We start from the raw sequence: 24891 nt of genomic DNA, 5'->3' as shown, positions 1-24891 counted from the left end.
ATAACAGAAATACTTTAAAACTGTCTTTTCATTTTTAAAAAAATGAAGCAGAAATTTGGGTCATAGACATAAGCATGCCTAAAGACTCACATAAAAACATTTGCAGTTTTTCTTTTGATTTTTTAACATATTAACATTATATTAGGTAGGGAGGGTCCATTCCACTGAAAGCTCTCTCTTAATTATGCTCCTGCAGAAAAAATAAAGGCCATATCTGCTAATAATATTATAGGAGACACTTCCTTACCCACTTCTATCAAAATATCTTTTGTTTTGAGTAAGGGCTGTTCTGTTAGTGAAATTCAGTTCACCTGGTTGCTTCCTAGCAAGGAAATGCCAAAAGAACTTGTTCATGTTCTGTGACTCCAAAACTGAAGTGGTCAGGGAGGTCTTAACCCTAAGCACTATAAATCATTGTGATTCCTGTAGCCTTGCAGACTGTGATAGTGCCAGTCCAGGCAATAGCTGTGAAACACTGTTTTCCATTCATGTATTTTTTGAGTAATTACAAACCATTTCTTTTAAGTTCAAACTCCCTTCGCCCTCACTCAGCCAGACTTGCTGACTTCCCTGACCCCAGGTGTTGCTGAAGCAGGAGCAGGAGCTGATAGGTCTTGAACTTGGGACTTTTATCACAGCAATTGATTTTTAAAGCAGAATTCCCCACTGATGTGAGTGGGAATGCTGCACAGACATTGCTGTTACCAGGTCATGGTGAAGTGAGGAGCTACAGGCTCTGGAGGACAAGTCATTAGGAGACAGCACCAAAAATAGACTGTGGGGACCAGAGCTCTGTAGCAAACCCGTCAGCATTGCCTGAGGGAACACACATTGAATCATGCAGTCACAAGGCAGAGCTGCCTGCATCCCACTTCATGGTTACAGTTGTTCTCTAGAACTCTTTGGTTTTCAAACCACTTTCTATCATTTTACTCATTTGTATGGTATTTGGCATGACACCAATCTGTTCTGATACACGAGAGGTGGACTGGTAGGGACTGTGGGCTTGAGGGCCTTGTGCAGGGAACTGTGTTTCATCTCCAGAAAGTACTACTTTGGTGAAAGTACTGCTTATCTACCAGCTAGGTTGTTAGACAGGTTATTAACAGCACAATGTTTGTGTAAAGCTCTCTCTCTTCCTATTTCAGTATTGTACAATATGTGAATTTTTAATTGCAAAGTGCTGTATTAGCTGAGTTAATCAGAAAGCCACACAAGTTTGAAAAACTTCTTACATGAAAACAAATGTGTTTAAGCTTTCAACCTTAGCAAAACTTTCACATTCTTGATTTTCTCGTGTGTCACTTTTTAATTGAATTAAATATATTTCCAGTAGGCAGGTAACTAATAAACACCATTCTTTACTTGATGCTGTTGCTGCTCCACAAATAAGGAAGTAAATGCAGAAAATCCCGATTAATTGTAATCCCTGGTAGTAACAGAAAAGTCTTATCAGTTTGACAAAGAAAAGCAAAGTCATCTACTGGTAATAAATCACTGATCACTACAATAAAACAAAGGGAAAGGTGTTTTTCTATTAAAGCTGTTAAGAACATTTCATTTAATGATGCAGCTCTCCTTTCTGCTGTAATTTCCTTTATAATTCAGTGAAGCCTGAATATCTTTTTTAATGACTGTTAGCATTATTAAATAAGATGTTTACATTGTGCTGCCATTACTGTGTTTATTTGTCCTCTTGTGAAAGGCTTTGAATGAAACACGCGACAGTCAGAAAAATGAATTTGCTTCAGAAGTGCAGCATCCACCTGGCTCCCAAAAACAGAAATCCACAGCACAATCCTAGTCACAATGACTTGCACTTCTGGTCTTTGCCTCATTGCCAAACTCTTAGCCATAATTTCAGTGTTACAATAGCACGCTGTACAAAGTAAATTTAAAAAAACATTATTTTGAAGTTATGAGAATGTTTTTATACTGATTTCAGGGAGGCATGGAATTAATACGGTAAAAGTTGTAGTGGTTGTGTATCTGTACACAACAAGTATGTGTTTCTTGACAATTCTCTCTCTTCTTAAGAAAAATAAAAGCATTTAAGAATTGGGCATCTCAAGCTCCTTTATGTGTGTTACCTCAAAGAGGAAGCTTTTGCACAATGCAAAACAGGGTGTTACATGTAAGTTTGTGTTTGAGGACACACTGTTGAGTGTATCACTTCTTGATAGGTGTCAAGGGAAGAGGTGTAAACCCTCAGTGGTAAAAAAAAGTCACCACCAAAGTCATAGATGGATCCACCCAATAAAGAGCTGAAGTGTTTGACCTTCCTATCTGTTTTTAGGAATCCTAACAGTTTTCTGGTTGGCAGTGCCACAGGTGTGACATGCATTCCTCAATAAGAAACACTACAGCACAGAGGTGTTATTGTAGCTACAGATGAGCATTTGTTGAAGCAATGTGTAATCAGTTTTGAAAAGCAAAAGCTAAGAGAACTTCTTTACCTATTGGACTTTTTTCTTCTTCACTAAACAAATAAAAGGAAGTATGGCCACCCAACAAAGAAGGGGAGATGGGGGCAATACTCCAATCTTTTTTTTTTTTGTCCTTAGCATTGGGACATGATCAGCACATTAGCATGGTGTAGGCTAGACCAGTAAAACATACCTTGTTTAAGAGAAAATTCTAGTTGAACTGCACAACAGATCAGTTAATGCTACAGCCTATAAAGGAAATTGGTATTGGCTTCATTTCTGACCCCCACAGTTTGATGCAGAAACAGTAGTGTGCTCCACAGTTGGTTGCATGGTAACATAATGGAGTCCAATGTTTTCCAGTTGCTATCTGCAGTACCCACAGGATCTGGCTTTATCTGTTTTCTTCCCTCCTTCCTCTTTTGTACACAAACACATCTTATATCATCAACAAAGCACGAACTCCTAAAAAAAAAAAAAAGAAAAAAATCCAAGCAAACAACCCTGCAAACCCTACTTTGCCATAGCACGTGCTGGGCCTATTAGCAGGATTTAATTCTGTTGTTACTCCTACTCTGTGAGCTGCTTCTTTCTAGCTCTGACAGCTACAATTAGGGACAACCTCTTCCCTTGATCCTCCCTCCAGAGCAGCCTCAAATGTAGTAAATCTGAGCGTGGAAGAAGATCATTCTTAATGTGGAAGGACATTACTGCTTTACAAAGGCAGTTAATGGACCTAATGTAATGCATAGATATCCATGAGTGAGTGTATCTAAAACATATCCTCATTTACAGCTTACTGCCCTTGGACCTTTAGCTTTTGATAAGCAGAGAGTCACTTTCCTTTGAATTTTCTATTATATGACTTGAACTTCGCTCTGTGGCAAGTCGAGGCAGCCAGGCTACCTGAGAACCCTCTTCATTTGTTCCATCTAGGTTCTATTTAAAGCAAGTATCTAAGTAGAAAGAAACCAGTGTGTAACTGGTTGGGCAATTTCTATTTCCAGTTTAAGGTGTGTGTCTTCTACAAAAGCTTAGAAAACACAGAATTGCTTAATAGCTTGAAGAAATGAAAGAAGACTTTACTGGAAGGAAGTTGTGGTTCTGAGTTCATCAGCCTCTGTCATTTCTATTTTCTCTCTCTGAAGCCTGTTCAACTAGATCAAAAGACAACATTGTATTAGCAATTGCAGCATGTAAACACAACAATATTCCACATTTACAATTGTACCTGCCTACTTTAAAACAAAATTTTTTCCCTCAGTGTATATTTTTGATGGAAAACGTCATCCAATTCTTTTAAAAAAAGCACAGTCAAGGATGTTTCGGATGGAAATGTGTGTTTTCTTGGAAATATGAATTCAGCACCCCAAAGAAGCAATACTTATTTTCACAGAAACAAAGGGCTTGCATGATAACTTATGTTGTTTACATTAATTAATATAATTTGTTCTACTTGCATTTCAGATACCTGTCACCACAACTAATTTCCCCTCATACAATGTTTTTATTACATATTTGGAAATAGAGGGAAGCATTTGAGCGTGTATTCCATGATGTTTACCTGTATATGCCTTCAAGAAGTATCTAAACTCCCTCCCAATAACTGATTAGGTAATCTAGGTTTGTGCTTTTCCTTATTGCATCCATGATAAAGTAAATCCCCTCTGTTACCCTTAGGAAAAAGATACGGCTTTTTTTTTTTTACACTAATAAGACATTTCTAAAATATGTGACAAAATACATTCCCTTCCCATAAAAAGCTCTCCTCAGTCCACAACTCTATTTATCAACGTTGGGACCAGTGCGCCATCGTCTGGTAAATTCGGGAAGGGCCTGGAAGTTGCCCGGTGAGGGGAGAGTCCGTGCCCGTTCAGGTGTGTCAGATTTGTTCTCGCTGTGGGCTTGGAAAAAGGAACACGTGAAATCCGTAAAAAATCAACGATAATTGTGTGCTGGGTTCAAATATGGAGCATCACCCTACCTATGAAACTGTTTGTTAACGGCGTTTTTCTCAAAAACTCTCTGAATTTAAAAGGCCATTTGGACTTAAATAACTGGTTTTATAAGTTAAACATTTATTTAGGGATTTATTAGATAATTTCTTTGTGCGGGAAAAAGCAATAGGAGGATTGCAGGGACTTGAGTGCTCTTAATGCACCTGTGACAAAGGCTAATTTTTTGTCTGCTTGCCATCTGGATGCTTTTATTTATTCATCAGCTGAACTAGAAATCCCTGGATGTATCAGTACTTAGTTTACTGCAAAACATACTCATTAACTAGTATCATGTACCCTCATATAGGCTAGTCACAGTCCTGGAAAAACAACTTTTCACCGTGTATAATATAAGGAAATCATAAAGCAGTCATCTTGAGGATAAAATTATGCTTTTTCTTATGAAGTGGCTTTTTTCCTACATAAATTGGTGCCATTCAGAGCTGTAATAAAAGCAGTTATTTTGTCCTGTGTGTTTAGCACTGGTTGCTTTCAAACTGTGGTACTGAGAGGGGGAAAAAAAGCAGAACACAATGGAGAAAAGGAAAATAGAGATGGAAAATGTACTGGTTTGGACATCACCACTTTACAGCTGTACACACAGAAGGCAGGTACACGTGTGTTGTAAGAGCAGATTGCTGGAGCAGCTGGATAGCAGCAAATGGAAAAGATCCATATTTATTCCAGTCGCTTCCGAAGTTGTGTCAGGTATTTCACAGAACAAAAGAACATGTTTGGTCCTTCCTAGGGCATTCAGCTGTGGAAAATGGTATGAGGAGAGTTGGAACAGAAGGGGATTTGCCAGCTCCAGAGCACAGGGACTCTCAGTTAGTGCCCAGAACGATTTGTTATGGAGGGGAGGAAGAGGTGAAGCTAGAAAGGGGATTAAGGGTGGGGAACATGGAGGACTTCTTTTTTTTTTTCTTTTTGTAGAAAGGGAATGTAGAGGCTTCCAGTTTAGATCTTTCCTGTGAATTAACTAGTTGTTGGCTGAAAGGGTTTTTTTAATCTTTTGATTAAAGAGACAATGGACTTTGGCCAAGGAGAAGCCTGTACTTGAATAGCAGAGGCCTTGCAAGCTGTTGGGGTGTGTTTCACACCTGGGGCTGTGTGAGAAACTCCTGGTGACCGTGTAAGCAGCAGGTGCACAGGGTGAGAGCTGGACATTATTAGTGAAACTGTGGGGAGGGAAGAACACTGCAAGAAAACAGAGGGAGGGAAGCCGAGAGCGGGGGCACAAAGCAAAGTGCTGGTGAAATGTAACATTGGACTTGGGTGTGCAAACCCCTGGAACAAGGCAATGTGCTTGGAGCAACCAGCAAGGAAAAAGACCTTGATAATGCTATTTTGGGTGGATAGAGGGAAATGAGCTGGGTATTTACAGCAGATTGTCCCCTTCCCTTGAGATCCCAAGGGAACTTCTCTGGCAATGGACTAGTTTATTGGATTCTAGGAAGCTGCTGCAGTATGTATCATGTCTAATTACCCAACAACTTCTTTTCATTTATTATACTCTTGTAGTATCTGTAGAGAGAAATAACACTTAATAGCCCTTCTCTGTGCAACATCAGTACAGTGTCCTCATGAGATTCTGCCAAAATACCTGAACAAAAGACTTGCCACTCATCAGTTGATGGGTGTCTTTTGGGTTTTTTGGTTTTATGTCAGAAAATCACTTTTAAATGCCAGCCTACTGCTTTTCTTAGTCATTCTCCCAGTTGGGAGTGATTCTGCAAGAAATAGCAGATATGTACAGTAGTAAAATAATTGAAGACCAGATTGAGGTATGACATTTTAAATGGTAATTCTGCTGGTGTAGAAAGAAATGCTGCTGGTATTGAAAAGACTAAATGTCAACACAATTAAAAGAAAAAAAAAAAAAACACAAACCAGCACTAAGCAAGGAAAACATTCAGAAACAAAATAGGTTTCTGTTAATTTTCTTCTTAGGATAAGGACACTTCAGAATAGAAGAGTGGGATGTGAGGGTTTGCAGTCTACTCCATATGAAAATGCTGTACTGACTCATGTGAGTAGGTTGTCATCAAAACTCTATCTGTGCTTCAAAAAAGGATGGGTGACAATCACAGATTTAGGAAGGAAAAACCTTCTCCCAGTATAGACTTTCAGAGGTGGCAGAATTTTCACTGGATTTCATTTGTTCAGTCAGCAAGAGCATTGCATCACAGCTCTGGAAAGCAGGGATACTAGTTCTGGAAAGTCTATCTTCCAAGTCTTTTGGTTAGAGAGAAGTCCTGCCAAGTATATGCCTTTTCATTTCAAGCAGAGGATTTGGTAGAAAGAAAACAGCGTAGGAGAGTGTAAATCATCTTAGCCATGTGAAATAATCTAGATGTGCTGGACATATCCTTGGAAAGACTATTTCTAAGCTGATACTTAGAATGATCTTGCAGTATCTATAAAAAGTTACTGCTTCTTTTATTCTTTAGTGTCATTTCATCTTCTATTGCCTTTTCTCTGAACTTTCAGTCTACAGACCTTGGTAACAAAGGCCCCTCGAGGGTGAATGTAGGGTCTCAAGAATGTTTTGCCAGTTGCTTTATGGTGATCCTTCACCATTGTTTATCAGTTTATATTTTAAAAAGTGTATTTACTGCATGAGAAATAACAAGATTTAAACTGTCCTGACTAAAGAGGGAGACTTAATTAATTCCGTATACAGCATCTCCACACTGAGTTGAGTGTTCAGACATTTCAAAAAACAGCTGCTATAAGAATCAAAGATTGCTGTAAGAATTCAAAGATGACAAGAGAGAGAAATACAAATAAATATTTTATAAGACAATGCGAAGTTTAATAATTGTTTTCATAAAACCCACAACAAAGCAACACACTTCTGCTTTTTTCTTCAATTAAACAAATGTGTAGTAAATTATTAAAAAACTGCAAATACAATACATGTCTACTGTACTTCAACACCTAATTACATCAACTGTAAACCCCAATTTAATTAAAACCCATTTGAGTATTAGTATGTGCAAAATACCTGTTGTTTGTGGTTTGGTTTTTTTTCCCAGTGAGTTTGTAAGGATGGGATGCACATTTTTCATGAACTGTGATATGGCTTAATTAATGACAGTGTTTGTATTGCAGCATTACCTTCCTGAGCACAGGGCTGCTCTGCCTCTGAGCTGCCTGAGCTCCCATGCTGGACTCAAGTATTCCCATTTCTTGCCAGAACAGTTACAAACACATCCAGTGTTACGTGCACTTTGTCCAAATTCACAATGTGCTGCCAGTTTTAACCAATAAAAATTCAGCATGTGACCCCTACCTCCAAAAAGGGAAGAAAAGAAGCCAAGATTGTTACCACCAATTGCAGGTACAAATCAGCCTGATGAATATGTGAAACTCTAGAAACAGAAAACAACTTAAGTATTCACAGCTGAGTATCACAATATCCATAACTGGGCGGAAATTTTCCTTTCTGATCCACAGAGAGAACTACTTTTGATGTCAGTGGAAGTTCTGCATAAAGGTCAAAGTCCAGAATAAACAAAAAAAATATTTGAAGCCAGGTTCTTCCCATCTTCTAAACTTTGCAGGTCGTGTTCTTGCCGCCCTTAAGTCCTTCAATGCCAATGACTTCACAAGCAGGCATAAATCTGAGCTTGCAGGTGTAGGACAGCTTAGTGTCAAGATTTATATCTTGTGTACATTCAAAGTACAGGGGTTCCACAATGAGGCCAAACAATTCAGCTTCAGGGACTCTGAGGTGCCCAGATGAATGAACAGTCCTTTCAGCTGCCTCATCTCCACAAACACAAAAAGGCCTTTCTGCCCCTGTAGGTTGTTATGACATTGTTGTCCAACACCATCAGGTTACTGAGCCTGCTTGGAATTTTGCTTTATTCATGAGCTTAGTAGTGGGAACTGCTATTGCAGTGGCATTCCTGGCAGGATACTGCCATGCTGTGCTCAGAGCAAAGGTGGAAAGGTCAGAGACCCGTGACTGATGGAACAGTGCATCTCTAAAACTCCTGCTCCCCACTCTCCTGTTGGATGCACATCTCTGGCATGTCTGCAGATTGCACTGGAGAGCATCTGCACATCAAGCATCATTTCTAACATTTGACTTTTCTTTTAAAACCAAACAATCATGGAAAAATGATCAATTACAGGACATTTATTAATTACAATTAGAGTGCATGCTAAGCAACTGGCCTTTTAATGTGAATCGATGGGTTTAGACATTCAAGACTATTTATAAGAAAGTCATCTTACAAGTCAAAACTTTGTAAAATAAATAACCTGTTTCTAATGTATAAACCCTATTCTAAAATACATTAAGATAACTGGTCACTTAAAACACTTTGGGTCCAATGTTGGGTCTCTAGTTAAATACCACAAGTCTGGGCAAAGATCTTCCAGTCTGGATCTCTGAATGCCCAGATTAAAGCTAACTTTCTGGTGTGGGTACAGTAAATTCTGTATTTTGCAGTGTCTCCAAAGGGACAGTTTCCACAAGAATTCAACTTAGCACTGTATGCGTTCCAGTTTAAGATACTGTATGGAAATTACTACTGCAAAAATACTGAATAATGAATTTGGGGATCATGACATATTGTGCAACCCTGGCAGGGTCAGCATTAAGAGACTTTTGATTGAAATACTGAATATTTGATGCTCCATTGGAGTGCGGGTACTTTGTGGTACGTAATGATTAAAGGACAATATTGGACTGTAATTTGTGAGGTATCTGCAGAGCCACGTTGCAGTTTGTAAACAATAATCTGAAAACAGCTTTGTCTCAAAATCATAATAAATTGAATAAATCAGTACGAGGGAGAGAGTAAAACACACATTCTGTAGGGCAACCACTGCACTTTCTGCAGCACCAGTTCTCCCTGCTGCATGTCCCATGGTACAAAGCCACATATTCATGGTTACTATTTGAGAATTTTCATTTTGCATTTATTGCTCTCAGTCTTTGACTACAAGGTAAAGAATAAGGCAGCAGTTCCCAAAACATATGAAATTAGGCACTGGAACTCTGACAACTTGCGCAGGTTTTGCTGATTTCCTGTTTGTAACTCTGGAGCTGGACAGAGCACTTGTACATTCCAAAGGTGTTCAGCAGCAGGTGTCGGGCCTTGGACTGAACGTCCTCCCATTTAGATGAACTACCAGGAACTGGAAAATTAAGAAAATTATAATAAATTCACTATCTAAGAAACTCAGACAATCCACCTGTTCTCAAATGTATCACAGTGTTACCAACTACAATAATCTTTGTTCACGCTCATTTATTAGTTTAATGTTGTTCTGTGGTCACTATGTACTCTCTCTCTATTATTTTACACTTTTAGGTCTATATTCTCCAACTAGATTCAACTCTTGGTAAAACTGTACGTGTTAGACACCATCCCCCCAAAACCTGAGCTTTCTCACTAAGGATTAATATTCATGGTATAGTTCGATGTGTAAATCAGCATATGTTTTGGCAAAACATTTGTTTTTCACATGTCAGATTGTTCCACGTTAGAACCTCCCCTTTTCTTTCCCTAGGTAAGTGAGAGAACTTCTGAGGAAAAACTGTGTGTTGCTTTTTTACCCCTACCCAGAGAATCTGTACTGGATGTTTTGGTATGAATGTATTTTATTTGCACAATTTTCAGTTACACTACGTCTTTCTGGGCAAAGAGGTTTTATTCCTCACTGTACAAACCCCCAGAATAATATTTCTTTGTTCAACTTAGATAACAATATGAAGAGGAAGTGGTGGGGGTTTTCCTACACTTACATTTAATTTAGAATTATGCTATACAGCAGCTTACCTAGTTGCAAGTGGACTATGGCAGTTGTTTTTCCTGCAGTGAGAGACCAAACATTTAAATCTTCTATAGAATAAACATCTTCAATTTTCATCAAGTCTTCCTTGATTCGGTCCACGTTTAAATGCCTTGGAACTCCTGTGATTCCAAACAAGAGATAAAATTAATTCTGTCTTCTGGAAACTCTCAGTGGCCTTTCATGACAGTACTCAATGCCAAAAAACCATAGAATTTATGCTGTTGGAAGCAATAAGTAACTTCCATGTTGTTAGCAGAAAATAATATGGAAATTGGCCTGTATGGACACAGAAGTTGAATGGGAACTCCAGTGCTGTCTCAAATGTAATTTGTCCTGCCCGGAATCCACTCTCTGGCAACAGCCAGCATTAGATCCCTTGGAATTATGTACTTTTGTAGACAACTTTACTGTAGCTTCTAACCCCAAGTAACTGCTTCAACCAGACTCTAAGGTCAGAATATAGGAAAAAAAACACCAGGGCCTGTCTCCTGAAACTTCTCTTCAAGTAATTGGTATGATGTTCACATGCTGACAGTAATCCATCTGCAACATTAACTCACAGGACTTCATCTTACAGGGTGTCACCTCTGCAAATCACTGACTGCTCTGATCAAGTCCTTTTGGTATTTTCAGTAGTTGCAGCACCTCTATAGCTTCCCACCACCACCCTTGATCTATACAAAGGGCAAAATCAAAATTCTAGATGATCAACATGGGTCAAAAACTAATACAAACAGACTGAATAAACTCTGAATAGTTTTATTTCTATAAAAGCTTTTTACTGTTTATCTTCCAGTTTTATGGAGTTTCTTTATATATACTTGCTTCTCAAATTTCTTCATTTTTTGCATGATTTCTCCAAACCTGATGCCTTACTTTCTTTTAAATTATGTTAGTTCCAGTACCATCTCTTTTGAAAGTTCTGTGTCTAGGACTGTCTCATATGAAACAAAATTTTCATTCCCATGGAGACCATCGAAAGTTATTTATCTGATAAATAACTGCCTGGTATTATTTGTACAGCTTCCTTTTTCCCAGGAAACACAGACTTAAATCCTCATATCTACATCATGCTCTTGACAAACTTCCATTCTGCTTTATAAATCTTTATGAAAAGCTAGAATCTCATTGTTTGTGTTAGAAAGCTATTTAATGTTTTAATTTAGTATTCCTGGTCTAATGATGAAACTTAAGTTGAAATTGATACCAAAAGGACCAATTTCAAGGACCTTGAAGTAGTTTCCAATATAAATGCAAGTCCATTCTCTGGAGATCCTGAATTTGAGTTGGAAAAATTCCCTGCCATGCATAAAGCCCATGTATCATCACTTTTAATAACATCATTAATAGGGGATTTTTATGACCGCTGGGATACCTATGCAAACAGCAACAACTCACAGCATCTGATACATCATTAGTTTGTCTTATCTGTTTTCTGCAGCCAAATCTGAGCTATTGTCTTGGAGCTAATTAAGGATTCTTGAGCAAATTTCATTGGTTTTGCCTTCTCAGTGAACTTCCATTTTGTTACTTTTTTTTTTTTTTTTAATCCTAAGTGACAGCAAATGCACTTGAGTGAAGATTCTGAGTTTTCTGATTTAACCTCGTAACATAATAAAAGTAAAGTCAGCAGTAATTCACTTGAGACAGCTAGGAAGGTACAGCTAAAACCTAGCATTTTTCTCCCAACCCTAATATCTTCACTTTCATAAAGTAAGAGCACTAGATCAAGCAGTAAGAGTTGGCAGGTAAGCTACAATAAAGCAAAGAATGTTGCTGGCATCTTTCCCTCTGCGTGAGATAAGATTCTTTAGCCTATGTTCAGGTTTTTCTCCCCTATTTTATTTCTTCTTTTACACCACTCTTTACTTGTAGCTTCCCCTATGGTAACAGCAGAAGCACGCAAGTAACACAAAGGCACTCGTGGAAAAGGGGAAGACAGGACAGAGGTGAACCACCTGTCCAGCCATTTGGTCCAAGCTTGATTCCTCCTTTTACACACATCCACATCCACTTCAGCCTCACAAGTAACTGAAGTGAAAGTGTAGAACTGAGTCTGGGCAAAGGTTCACTTGGTTCAGCTGAGAGCCGCTGCAGACACACAAGCAAGTTGTATGTATTTCACTTCCCCACCTCCTGATGGCAAAGTGGGAGCACAGGCAGGACTTGTGTCATTCTGGCAGAGGACAAACACACCCGAACACTGCAGCAATTCAGATGAGCCGTAAAGAACCAACAGACTAAGCAGCAGCAAGACAAACAGATCTCCAGGCACAATCCACTTAGAAATGGTGACTGCGATGTCAAAAAAGTGCCAGTGCTGTCTGGTATTTGACACGTAAAGTACTGCAGACTGTGCACAGATCTTACCTTCCAGAATAATAACTCCCGTGTCACAGAGAATTCGAACTGTTGTGAAAACCACCAGTATGGAAAATACATATGTACATATAGGATCAGCAATCTTGTATTCTGGCTGCAAGAGAAACTCCACAGTGTTAAAGAATGTATGAAAATAAGCTCACTTACAAAAATGTGACTCAGAAAATGCAGTTAGTTCTAGTTTCAATTTCTATGAATTTTTTTTGTTCGAATAGTTATAAAATATGTAGTAGAGATAGTTTTGCTTATTTCACATAAATGTATGAAGCTTATAATAAAATATCACAGATATTTTTCATACTTATAATAACAGACCCCTTTTTAATTTAATCACTGGAGTTTAAGTTAAAAGAATTCCACGCTGCCTCAAAGAGCAGCCATTCCTTACCTTAAAGCGTATTATGTAGGCAGCCACGAGCACTCCAATACTTTGTACCAGGTCCCCCAGGGCGTGTACAAATGCTGCTCTGACAGCAAGGCTGCTGTGTCCATGGCCACTGCCATGTCCATGGCCACTGCCGTGGGCTGTGCTCGGAGAGCTCGACTGAGGTACATGAGAGTGAGGGTGGGAGTGCGAGTGAGAGTGAAGGTGGCCAGACTGATTCAGCAAAAACCCCATTCTGAAAGAGAAACAAGAAAAGCACTCCAAGAAACAGGTTTTTAGAGTTGGGCGTGTGGGTGGGTTTTCACAGAATATGCCCAGTTGGAAGGGACCCACAGGGATTGTCAAGTCCAACTCTGAGCCCTGCGCAGGACCATCCCCAAGAATCACACCCTGTGCCTGAGAGCATTGTCCAAACACATCTTGAGCTCTGGCAGCCTTGGTGCTGTGACCACTGTCCTGGGGAGCCTGTTCCAGTCACCCTCTGGTTGAAGAACCTTTTTTCTAACGTCCAGCCTAAACCTCCCCTGACACAACTTCAGGCCATTCCCTTGGGTCCAGTCTCTGGTCCCCACAGAGCAGAGATCAGTGCCTGCCCCTCCTCTTCTCCTCACAAGGAAGTTGTAACTGCAATGATGTCTCCCCTCAGTCTCCTCCAGGTTGAACAGACCAAGTGCCCTCAGCTGTCCCTCACTTGGCTTCCCCTCAAAGCCCTTCACCATCTTGATTGCCCTCTTTTGGATGCTCTCTAATAGCTTAATATTTTGTTGCTTTTTTCCTTTCAGTTTAAACGAAATAATTGAAAAAGTAACACTCAGCATAATTTCTTGTCTTTTTTACGAAATTTAAGAGGTCCAGCAAAATTACATCCCATGGGAAAGTTACATGGGAAAAGTTACAGGCCATGAATGAATTAGCAGCTTATTCAGAAATACATTTATGAGTGTTAATGGAGAGAAGGGGAGATCTTACATTAAGTTAACTGCAACACCGACGGCCGCTGTGATCAGCATGATATCACCATTTATTTCATAGTCCATATGGATAGTTCTTTGAACAGCCTCATACAAGAGGAATGCCATAAGGATATAGACCAGCAATACACTAATGATGGCTGACAGTACTTCTGCAAAAAGAAAGGAAACAACATTATAAAAATGTGTCTCAGATCTATTTTTGTTTCCAAATTAGAACATGGACAGAGCCTTAATCATTTTAACGATTTTATGAGTATTATAAAACCTACTATAAACTAACATGTTTAGCGGTAAATAACACTTGTAAAGTAGGATTAACAAATGGAGTTTGTTCTCATCAACTCCTTCATGCTTTCCTGCCATCAGTATATCCCTCAAACTATGTCTTCTCTGAAAACTTCTGCAGAGGTGATGACCCTGACTTCCTCAGACAAGCCAGAACATTTGCCTGAGAAGCTGCAGGCAAAGGCCGTGCCCACGGGAGAGGAGGACAGGTGATCTCAAACATCACCAACACACCTACAAATAAGAGAAGGCCTGATTTCAAGTGTCCACAGTTTTAAGCCGGATTTAGAAATGACTTTTATATATTCTTTTGTATTTAGGATGGAGAAGAAATTATAAAAAGATAAAGAAACTGAACAGTACAAACTTGTCAGACACGACAGTCCTAAGCTTCTAAACATACACATTACCTATTGCAGATTTCAGCTACAAAGGATTGCTGAATGTTAGTATCTCTATTGGTGTGATATGCTGTTTTAACATTATCTAATATTTATCAAATATTCATATTTCACAAAAGTAAGAGCATTATGACCAATATTTTGGTGTAGGAATTTTATCTGATCAGCAGGGACTTTTGAAAGGAAATATATAAAGATAAAATTAGAAAGTTAATAAAAACTCCTAATTATTTGACTGCACTGCACCTTCCACTGCCATTGACATCTGTGAAAAGTGGTGAGAGCTCTCTACAAGGTTCCTGCTGTTCAGATGTGAGATAAACAGGTCTGAATATTCTACAGGTCACGACCTTTTGTGCTGTTTGCCTCAGTCATGAAATTGGGCTGGTAACAGCATACATAAACCTGAGGAGGATGAGTCTACACTACAGTTTTAAGGTCTTACCACAAAGAATACAGATATTCCTAAATGGGTCACTAGATTCATTTTATCATAAACATACTTTTACCCTCTAGCTTAAAATTATTACCCTGCTGAAACTGAAGTTTTAAAAAAAAAAAAAAGGCAAGATAGCTGAGAGAGAAAACACTGGCCCAGTTAACAACTGTCTCAGTTATAAGCAAGTTAATATAGGGCTTTGCAAAAAGCACTGGGAAGACCTTAATGCTCACTCCATTGTACTGCATGCAAATCTGCAGCCATGCCTGAGTAATCTGTAATCATTATGTATAATGCTCATTACTGTCACTTGCCAGATGGATCACTGGGACCTCAGCCTTCCTGTGTGAACTCAAAGATCAGAGTTAGAATTAATTTACTTGAAATTTTAATGGTTGTTCTTCCCCTTAGGTCCACACATGTTGCCCTGATTTATTCCCCAGTAAGGGCAAAATTCTGCTCTTGGCTATAGCACAGCTCTGAGAATACTCATCTGAGAATTGCCTCACTTCTCCCTCCACTTTGAATCTGTCAGCATGTAGATTTTGTAACCAACTTTGGTTACTGCAGAAAATGTCACTTCTAACACAGAAGTGTTTTAATTTTATTTATTGAATATGACATAAAAAGACCCATGCAGCTATACCAGCATTTTAATATCACGAAAATCACTTGATCCATACACTGAATTTTTAACATCATTATGGGAGGAGAAACTCACCCCAATGCATTCAGCTGCTGGGTGGTGTGTCAGTGCCTGGACAAGTACCAGCACTACCAGGCAGTAACAAGGCTCTGAAAGGCAACTGTCTCAGATGATTTCAGAGCAACCTGAAAATCCTGGAAATATCTGTATAAGTGGCAGCCTTCTTTACAAAGGTGGCAGATTACTCAGGGCAACAGCCTTAAAAATACACAATACATTGCTTAGAAGGTTTTCCAGAATGCTTTTTAAAAAACTTTTGAAGCCATAGCACATTACCATTTACCAGAGAAATAACATATAGTGCTTCTACAATCTAAACCCATGTTTTCTGCAATGGAAGTCAGTGTTTTCCTTGCAGGGCCTTCCACAGTCACTGTCGTGTCAGCATTGAACATTTGTGCTGAGATCTTTCACTTCTTGTGAAATGAACTGTGCACTGGCTCAGTGGACTGGCTGATTCTGTCATTACTAACATTGTCTCTGCAGCAATGGAAAAGTGCCAGGTTCCGTATCTATGCTTAAATCTGCTCGGTGTCTTGCTGAAAAGAAGGTATCTACACTTGGTGGTGAAACAGAACTACTTTTGCCTTCAAGAATACAATCCTTTTCAGACGTGACTGCAATTTCCATTTCTTTGTCTTCACTTTTCTAACCCATTCCTGAATCTGTCAGCCTCATTTTCACCACTGAGAATGGAATAAAACTGAAGATGGAGCATACATAATGCGCATCCAAAGAGAATTCAAATAAATGAAAACTAGTACTAACTTCCCTCTGGAATTTGACTAGACAAGTAATAGGTCTGTTGTCTTTACCAAGCAATGTTTACGGGAACAAGTTTGAAAATTCATCATTCTACAAGAAAAATGATAATGAATACCAGAAACATTGTTCATTAGAATGTTCTCATGCCTACTGTACGTGTGGATTATCTTGAACTTAATGTAAAGCAGGTCAGTGATGAGACAGATCTTGCATATATTCCCAGCTTTAAACAAACACTCCACATCTTTTTCTGTGACAGATGCCCAATCTGTACCCTATTTTTAACATTCTGTCATGTTTTAACATCTCTCACATGGAATTTAAGCTATTGTTGAAATGATATTATTTGCTGACAAGCTTCTTACATATAGGTTATTTGGGAAAATGTGTTACAGCAAGGATATACCCTAGAAACTGCTTTGTTCCACTGCCAGCATTCACTGATGTGTGAAACTGGGCCCCCAGGCCATGGCATTCAGACTGGATGCCTAAAACCAGGCATATAAATTTCACAAATGGGATTTTTAAAAAAACTCTGTGTAGCAATTTTGAACCATCTCATCTTCTTTGGAGGTCCCTGGTAGAGTTTTACCTGCTTCCTCTTCCTTACTACAGCCACAGAAACTCTCCCCCCTCAGCCCCAGGCCCTAAACCTCCTCCTCCTCCAGAGAGAGTGGCACTGCTGCTACTCAGCACAATAGCTGAGGTAGAAAGGAACCCCTGGGAACTGTGTAGTCCTGCTCAGAGGAGGGAAACTCCAGCAGGTTGCTCAGGGCTCCTTCCAGCAGGGTTTTGTGGTTTTCCAGCTGTGGACACTCCACAACCTGTTCTAGTCTTTGACCACCTACTGGACTGGGCAGCAGAAAAGGAATAATTGTTGCAGAACTGAGAGGCTGCTCCCTGTAGCTTCTCCCAGGGACAAGATGGTAGGCAACACAAACTAATTTTACTGGCCAGACTGAGCCCATGGACCACCACTGGATCAGTCTGGTCAGTACTTTTCCTGGCAGTAAAATGACAAGAAAAAGAGATATAGAAAATGAGATGGCAGGAATCCTCAGGGATTTGTGCTTGCAAATTAATTGAAAAGTCAGTGAAAAATTACAGAACTGAAAAAGATTTTAATGGTTAAGTAAGTTTCTTTTCTTTTTCCCAAGATAAACTCCTGTTTTAAGCTAGGCCATGGTATCTTTAATTTATGTGCTATTTGGTTTTAGAAAAGTTACAAAGACATATAAACTACTCAAATGATTTTGAAATAGGGTTAAAGTATGTATAAATGCTAGCAAACATCCTTCTGGAGAGTATGAGCAAATGCCAGGGGCCTACCTGCAAGGTCAGGTTTCAGTATTAGGGAAGCTCCTATGGCAAAATTAAAACTTCATGAAAGAAAAGTTTGTAATGGGAAATGCTGGCATTGCTAATGCTTTCTTGCTAAAGCCCCAAAGAGCTTTGCTAGTGTACAGAGTTATGCATTCATGCATTAGTGACTAACTGATGACAAATGACAAGGAGTGATGGAGTTGTTGAATTCTACTGCTGTTCTAGCAGCCAAAATAAGAATTGCAAATAATGACTACATAAGACTGAAATTCCTTGAAAAATGTATTCTATAGAATGTATAGGGCACGGGTAGAAAATGTGACACCAGAAATTATCTATTTCATGAAAAATAAAGCTTTGAAGATTTTGATAAAATGTCTACAAGACCTGCAGCTGTATGTTGTGAATTATTATATCAGATTCACAACCACATGAAAACACCCTGTATCATCATTACATTTCCAAACATGAAGTAATGAATCCTGAAAATACCCTTCCAAGGTTTAGTTCATAATTCTGTTTATACTTCTTTTTACAGACACGTAAACCAGGCAGAGGTTAAATAACTTGCTGTATTGCAAACCACAGGACATTTTGACCTCAGCTTTGTGTGGTTTGGGGAATGCAAGAGGAATGATGTATGCGACTTCGGGCAGGGCACAGCTCTCTAATAATATGTTCTACATAACTTTTTAGTTCTGGATTAAAATGTCATTTTTCACATTGAATAAGACCTTTTTCCGTGTCACAATTCTGCTGAAGTCAACAAGACTTCATAAATCCTGGGCACTGGCAATAATCTGTTGTGAACAACAACAGACTGATGTGCACAGCTCCTACATCAACAAGCTCCTCAGTGTGTCACAGGAGCAGTAACAGTGGTACAGCAGTGAGTACAAAGACTGTATCCCTCTTTTGCTCAGCAGCCTCAGTTCCAAAGCACAAAGGTGCACAGGGGCCTGGGCTGATGCAACAGCCCATTAACTATGGACAGGCTGTAAAACACAGCTCTGCAGCCACCCTTGTTCTCACTCAGAACAGTTTCCCTCCTCTGAACCCTTTTTAAACATTTTAGGCCATGGTTAATTTGCAGGCAGTCACCATGTGATCATGTATCCAATTCTCCAACCTTCTTCTTTAAGATAAAGATGAATCAAGCATTCAGAATTTAACTCTGATTCTGGCAAGTCCTAGTTCCAGAGAAATGAACAGACTCATCCTGCTCCCAGTGAATGAAACTCTGCCGTCAAACTTTTAGCCACGAGGGTTTTTTATCTATTCCCTTGTGGTAATACTAGCTATGTAGTATATCCACAACGGCCAGTGAAAAGGCATTAAGAGTCAGGGTGTTAAAGCAACTCTTAGGTTTGCTGCTACTTTCTTTCTAGTTACTTATTCTTCTAGAATTTGCTGATCTTTACAGTTGTTGCTTAAAATACTCTTTAACAGCAAAATCTGATATCTACATACCTAAGCGATGAAATCCAAAAGTGAACCTCTTTGTTGGAGATTTTGCAGACAGCCAGAGAGCAAGCAGGGTCAAAATAATACCACTAAGGTCAGTTAGCATGTGAAGTGCATCTGTCATAATTGCTAGACTGTTAGCAACATAGCCACCTGAAAACGAAATTGGAAAAGTCAGGACACACAACATTTTTAATTATTCCAGATAATATCCTCTTGGCACAGCTGACAGTTATTTATTTTCAGAACAGTGCATTAAGTGCAGGAGAGCCCATCTTATAATCACTAAATGGGGGGGGTTTGCTATTACAAGCAAAATGCCATGCTGTAATTTAAAGCTACCATAGTTAAAAGTGCAGTCAAGTGTGCTTTCTATTAAGAGTAACATAAAAAGGATTCACTCCTGTTATTCTCACAGAGACTACTTGCATAATAACCTGTGCAAGATGAGGCCCAAAATAGTTTTGTATCTTTCCTCTATATATTACTGCACATGTGTTTAATCAACCAATCCTTTTATTAAACTACCTCTGTCAAACATTGTGATATTTCAGAACAGAGACACAAGTCCAAAGACTCAATAAAAAGGAAATTTACCCTGCCCCCTTTCTATTTTTGTTAAAATACCTTTTAACCTTCATTATTCCCTGTCCTGGCAGGATTGTGTGAGTTCTGCCAATATCTATTGCATGCAATGACTTTCAATTGCACAGCACTCTTCTTTGTTATTTATTACCATAATTTTTTTCTTGTAATTATGAGCTGCATTGAGACAAATAACCCAAGATCAAAGGTTAATATCTTTGTTCCAATTCAATTGCTAATGCCACTATTGGATGGTGAGAGATTTGAACAATGCACCTCTCTCTTAAGTATCCCTTATCCAAAGGGGAATCAAGGACAGACTGTGTTGTCTTCCATATGCTTGAAGGTAAGCCCATTTTCTCAGAAAAGATCACATCTTCAGTGTCAGCTCAGTTATGATTAGGTTTCTCTTTTTACCTTGAGATTGTCATTCAGCCTGTAAATTTGTACCAAGTGAAGCATGCAGCTGGTGTGCCATTTGGGTGCCATTTGGCAGGCTTGAGGCTCCAACTAACATTTCAAATAAAGCAATCTTTATATACAATTAAGATTGTCTTAGTGAAGAGGCTGACCACGAGGAAATGGCAAAGAGGAATTCACAACTTTGTTTTTAAGATCATAAAACCTGTGTGTGTGGCTGTGAGTGTTTGTATGTGTACACCTGCAGACAGGGCTACTCTCTCCTCCCCAGCCAAACACACACAGCACGGCTGCTGCTGTAGTGTTGCTGTACTGTGGGAAACTACAAATACACCACATTTCAACCAGTTCCCATCCTAAGTCAAATTCTTCTTCTGAATTTCTCCAAAAGGCCATCACAGCTCAAAAACAATGAGTTTTTAAGATTTAGCAATTCAGTGGCTTTTTGAGTAAAATGAGTTACAGCTTTCCTTTCTGAATTAGTTTGTGTTCTCACATAATTTAAAAAAAAATACTTAGAAAAGTACAACTCAGCCTCTTTTATAATCAACAGAAAAGAAAAAACAATTTATTTCTAAAGATATTCAGTTCAGCAGTTTACACGTATCATTATTTACAGTATGTATGTTAATTCATAAGTATTAATTTTGAGAATCACTTCAGTCCAAGGTGCGTCAATTCTATTTCAGCCAGCCTCTCACCTTTAAAGCCTTTCAAAATAAAATGATAAAGAAGGAATTCAGGTATCATAATGCAGCATGTGGATTAAGAAAACATTATTGACATTTATTGAATTCTGAAATCAAAGGTTCTCTGTTCCCAAAAGTTCATTTCTTGGTTAAAGGTACTGCCTAGGGGCTATTTAAACACAATTGGCAACTTAGAAAAAAAGACATGTATAACCTTTACAAATAGACAGCTTGATGGTTCACCACTGTTTTCAGTGACCTGTGAAGGACAGCAGTTCTTCTCATGGACAATCAATTAAAAATCCTGAAACATAGCTGAAAACATCAAAACCCTGTCAGAAAAGCTAACTAGGTTTTGTGGTATGATTTTCTTTTCTTGATGCAAAATGGTTTCCACAAAGTGTAAGTTTTTACCTGACTGTTCATCAAATTAAACAACAAACACTGAGATAGGCTGGAGTAATGAGCTTGGCTCCCCTTTGAAAAAAATATGCCAATCAAGATTTCACAAAAAAAAGCTGCTGAAATAAGATTTCCTTCATCCTGACATTAGTAACAGACAGCAGAAAGATTTTTACTGAACGAATTAATTGTCTGAGAGGGCCTTCTGTCTTTTTCTCAGAAACTCAAATCTGTCAAAGGTCATAGAAAGAAGTCAGTTAAAACATCCTATATGATCAAACAGAATTTCCCAAATACCTGAGCTTTAGATCAATTCATAAAGTTCCAAAATTTGAAACCAACCAGACAGAACACATCACAGGGCTGGAGTGAAAGAAATTAAACAAGTAGGGCACTGACCCAGGACTCGAGGGCTCTATCTTTAGTTACTCTTCTGCTGCTGATTACTTGCCCTATTGACAAGTCATTCAGGTCGAGATCCACAAAAGTACAGAGACACTCAAGCCCTCTATTTATTCTCTGTGGAAGATGGATGCCTGACTATTTTATGGGTCTGGCCTCAGTGCTCTCTGATTCTGTGCCCAAAGAACGAAACAGGGGTGGCAAAAGCACCTGAGGAGGACAAGCCTTCACTACAGCACTAATGCTTTGTACAGACAAATCCACCACCCTGACTCTATGGGAGATGTGACAGTGATGAGAGAGTTTTATTACTGTTAATATCTATTTTTTTCAGAGCTCTCCCTGCACTAGCTATGGAGAGGTCTACAACAGTGTGAATCAGACCCAAAGCCCCAAACACACACTCAGTGAGTTCAGCATCAACATGCCAACAGCACAGACATATTATTCAGCAAGAGGCCCTTCAGAGGAACTAAGTTCAGTGTACATCAAAACTCTGGTATTGGTATAAATAAAACCAAATAACATCATTCTCAGGTTAAAGGGTGTCTACATCTAAGATACAACACTGTTACTTATCAAATTAACCTGAGTTCATGCTGAACCAAAACCTCAGCCAGAGAAAAAGCATGGAGCCAGGGGGCAAGTGCAGGCATTCAGCCAAATCCCCACAACAGGGCTGGCACGAAGCACCTTATCCATGATAAGCTGATGTATTGTGGCAGTGTTATTAATGACTAACCACACACTGAGATATGCTGAAGGACAAAACCCCTTTTTTTCCATTAACCCACATTCCTGAAATAAGGCCCCAAATAAAACTGGTGCAGACACAGTATTCTGGTCTCTCTCTGAAAAACAGAACATTTCTCCTAAGGATTTTTTTTCCTACAGCTGTAGGAAAAATGGCATTATTTATCCCCTATTTTGCTTCCTAGCCATCTCATACAAGTTTGTCTTAAAAACATAATTCAGAGCTGTCCTAGGACAAGCATCCAAGAGCATGAGTTCACTTCACATGAGCAAACAACTGACCAAAACTGCATAGCTGTGGAGCAGGGGGGTGTAGGTCCCATGTTACTATACCTGAGGCATCTCCGTTCTTCACTTCTAGACAGTTTTTATGATTACATTTTTTTTTCTTTTTGTGAATGGTAAATAATTAATCTGATTAGATCTGATTTAGACTTGAATGCTGAAATTAAAGCAATTTAAAAGCAATTAATTGCTACAGAGAGACCTGGCTCAACATACATATGAACGTACTGGCACTGCATAATGGTCCCCACGACTCCAAATCAGGGGACAGTACATGGGAACATTTAAGCATTCTTCAGGAGGCTGAGTCCCACCGAGCAGACACTTGCACTGAATGGCATGGATGTACCCAAAAGACAGATAGTAACAAGACATGCATACTGGTAAATGAACAGAGATTAAAAGATAAATATTAAACTTTGTAAAAATTATTAGATAATGGCAAAGGGATGACATTTAACAGCTATTCTATGTATCCCAGGGGCTTTCACATTGAATTTTATTCCAAGCCTATGCTGCAAGCCTGCAACAAGCCTGCTGGATAAAGCAGTTGTTGGGTACAGACTGCTGTATAACTCACAGGTTTTCCTCCACCTGCACAGCACCTGGTTGTGAGCCATTAGGAGGGAGCAATAAAAGCTGAGCTTGAGCACAAGATTCATTCTTCTGACCAACGACAATCAGGTACTTATACAGGAACTCATTTTCAGGTAAAAACCCACCATACTTCTGCAAGTACTAACAAACAAAACCCACAAATAATTTAATCCAACTACTTGGTACCTCTTATATTTTGCAATGGGAAGTATTAAAATATCTATTACTTTAATTGACTGTGTATGATTTATGTCTGGATGGAGCACATGCTAGTCCAGAGCACAGAAGGAGATCAAGAGGTTGTCCAGAGAGTGGCTTCTTCACTGGATTGCTATTGATAGCTCAGGACACGTCTTTTCAGTTCTAAGTAACTGTGTATTGCTGAATCTGGTGTATTTCCCTCTTCTCATATTGCAAACACAGCGAAATTTTATGGAAGTAACTGAACAATACTGAGAATGAAATTGCTCATTCTCCTTCTCCTTTGTTAAAAACACCTTAGAAACTTATAGGAGAAACTTACAAGGAGAAATAAAAAGCCATTAAACATACAAAAGAATACATATTTTATGCATATTTCACATATTTGGTGACAGATTAGGGCAAGGGAAGTTGCAAATTTTTTCATTGAAAATACAGGTTGGACTTCATTCTCTCTCACTACTCTGAACGTGCTGCTAATGTCTCTGATTTCTCTAAAGGACTGATGGTTTCTCTCAGTAAATACTTCAAGCCAAGGCCGGAGCAGCGTTAACAGCCTGTGAGGCACCGCGCCCAAGGGATGGCACAAAGGGCCCCCGACTCACCTATGAGCTCCCCGGTCATGAAGAGGAGGTAGAGGATGGCAGCGAGCGCCAGCCGCTTCTTCACCTTCCTCTGCTTGGAGCGCTCCCGCCGGCTGCTGCAGCCGCTGCAGGGGTCCGGCCGGCCGGCCCGGGCGCTGCGCAGGGCGATGTCCCGCTCCAGCAGGGACTCGTCGTCGGACGGCAGCCCCGGCGGTGCCCCGTTCACCGGCGTCTCCGGGGCCGCCTCCGACCCGTCATCCGCCACCACCACGCGCAGCTTGTTAAACCTGGGGAAGTCCTCATCGCCCACCTCGTCCGAGAAGTCAAAGGCACTGGAGTCGTTCAGGAACAGCGGGTCCTCACCCCTCCGCAGCAGGGACTTGATGCTCGCCCAGAGCCCGGCCCCGGCCATCGCGGCGGTGCCCGGGGGGGCCCTCGCCCGTGCGCGGCCGACCCGCCGCGGGCGGCTCCGCTGGCGCAGCTGTGCCCTGGCAGGCGGCGCCCGACCGCTCCTCGTCCCGTCAGGGCATGTCCCCTACATCGGCCCGCGGGGCCCTGCGCAGGCCGCCCGGAACGCGGCGCGGGGCTCCGGCACGCCCGGCGCACACCGGC

General features: G+C 39.9%; 1 protein-coding gene across 1 annotated transcript; it reads right to left on the bottom strand.

Moving 5' to 3' along the window:
• Positions 1–7221: 7221 nt before the first annotated feature.
• Positions 7222–24871, bottom strand: SLC30A4 (solute carrier family 30 member 4). The gene is made up of 7 exons (XM_027644259.1): positions 24301–24871; positions 19368–19514; positions 13974–14127; positions 13008–13239; positions 12608–12713; positions 10222–10356; positions 7222–9577 (listed from the first exon to the last, which is right to left on the bottom strand). The coding sequence occupies exons 1-7, from the start codon at positions 24689–24691 to the stop codon at positions 9423–9425; spliced, it is 1320 nt and encodes a 439-aa protein (XP_027500060.1). The 5' UTR covers positions 24692–24871; the 3' UTR covers positions 7222–9422.
• Between the last annotated feature and the right edge of the window lie 20 nt (positions 24872–24891).

The sequence above is a fragment of the Corapipo altera genome, unplaced genomic scaffold (assembly GCF_003945725.1).
Source record: "Corapipo altera isolate COAL_440 unplaced genomic scaffold, ASM394572v1 50, whole genome shotgun sequence".
Taxonomy (NCBI): Eukaryota; Metazoa; Chordata; class Aves; order Passeriformes; family Pipridae; genus Corapipo; species Corapipo altera.
The sequence above is the reverse complement of the archived record's forward strand: the minus strand, read 5'-3'. Positions and strand labels throughout refer to the sequence as shown.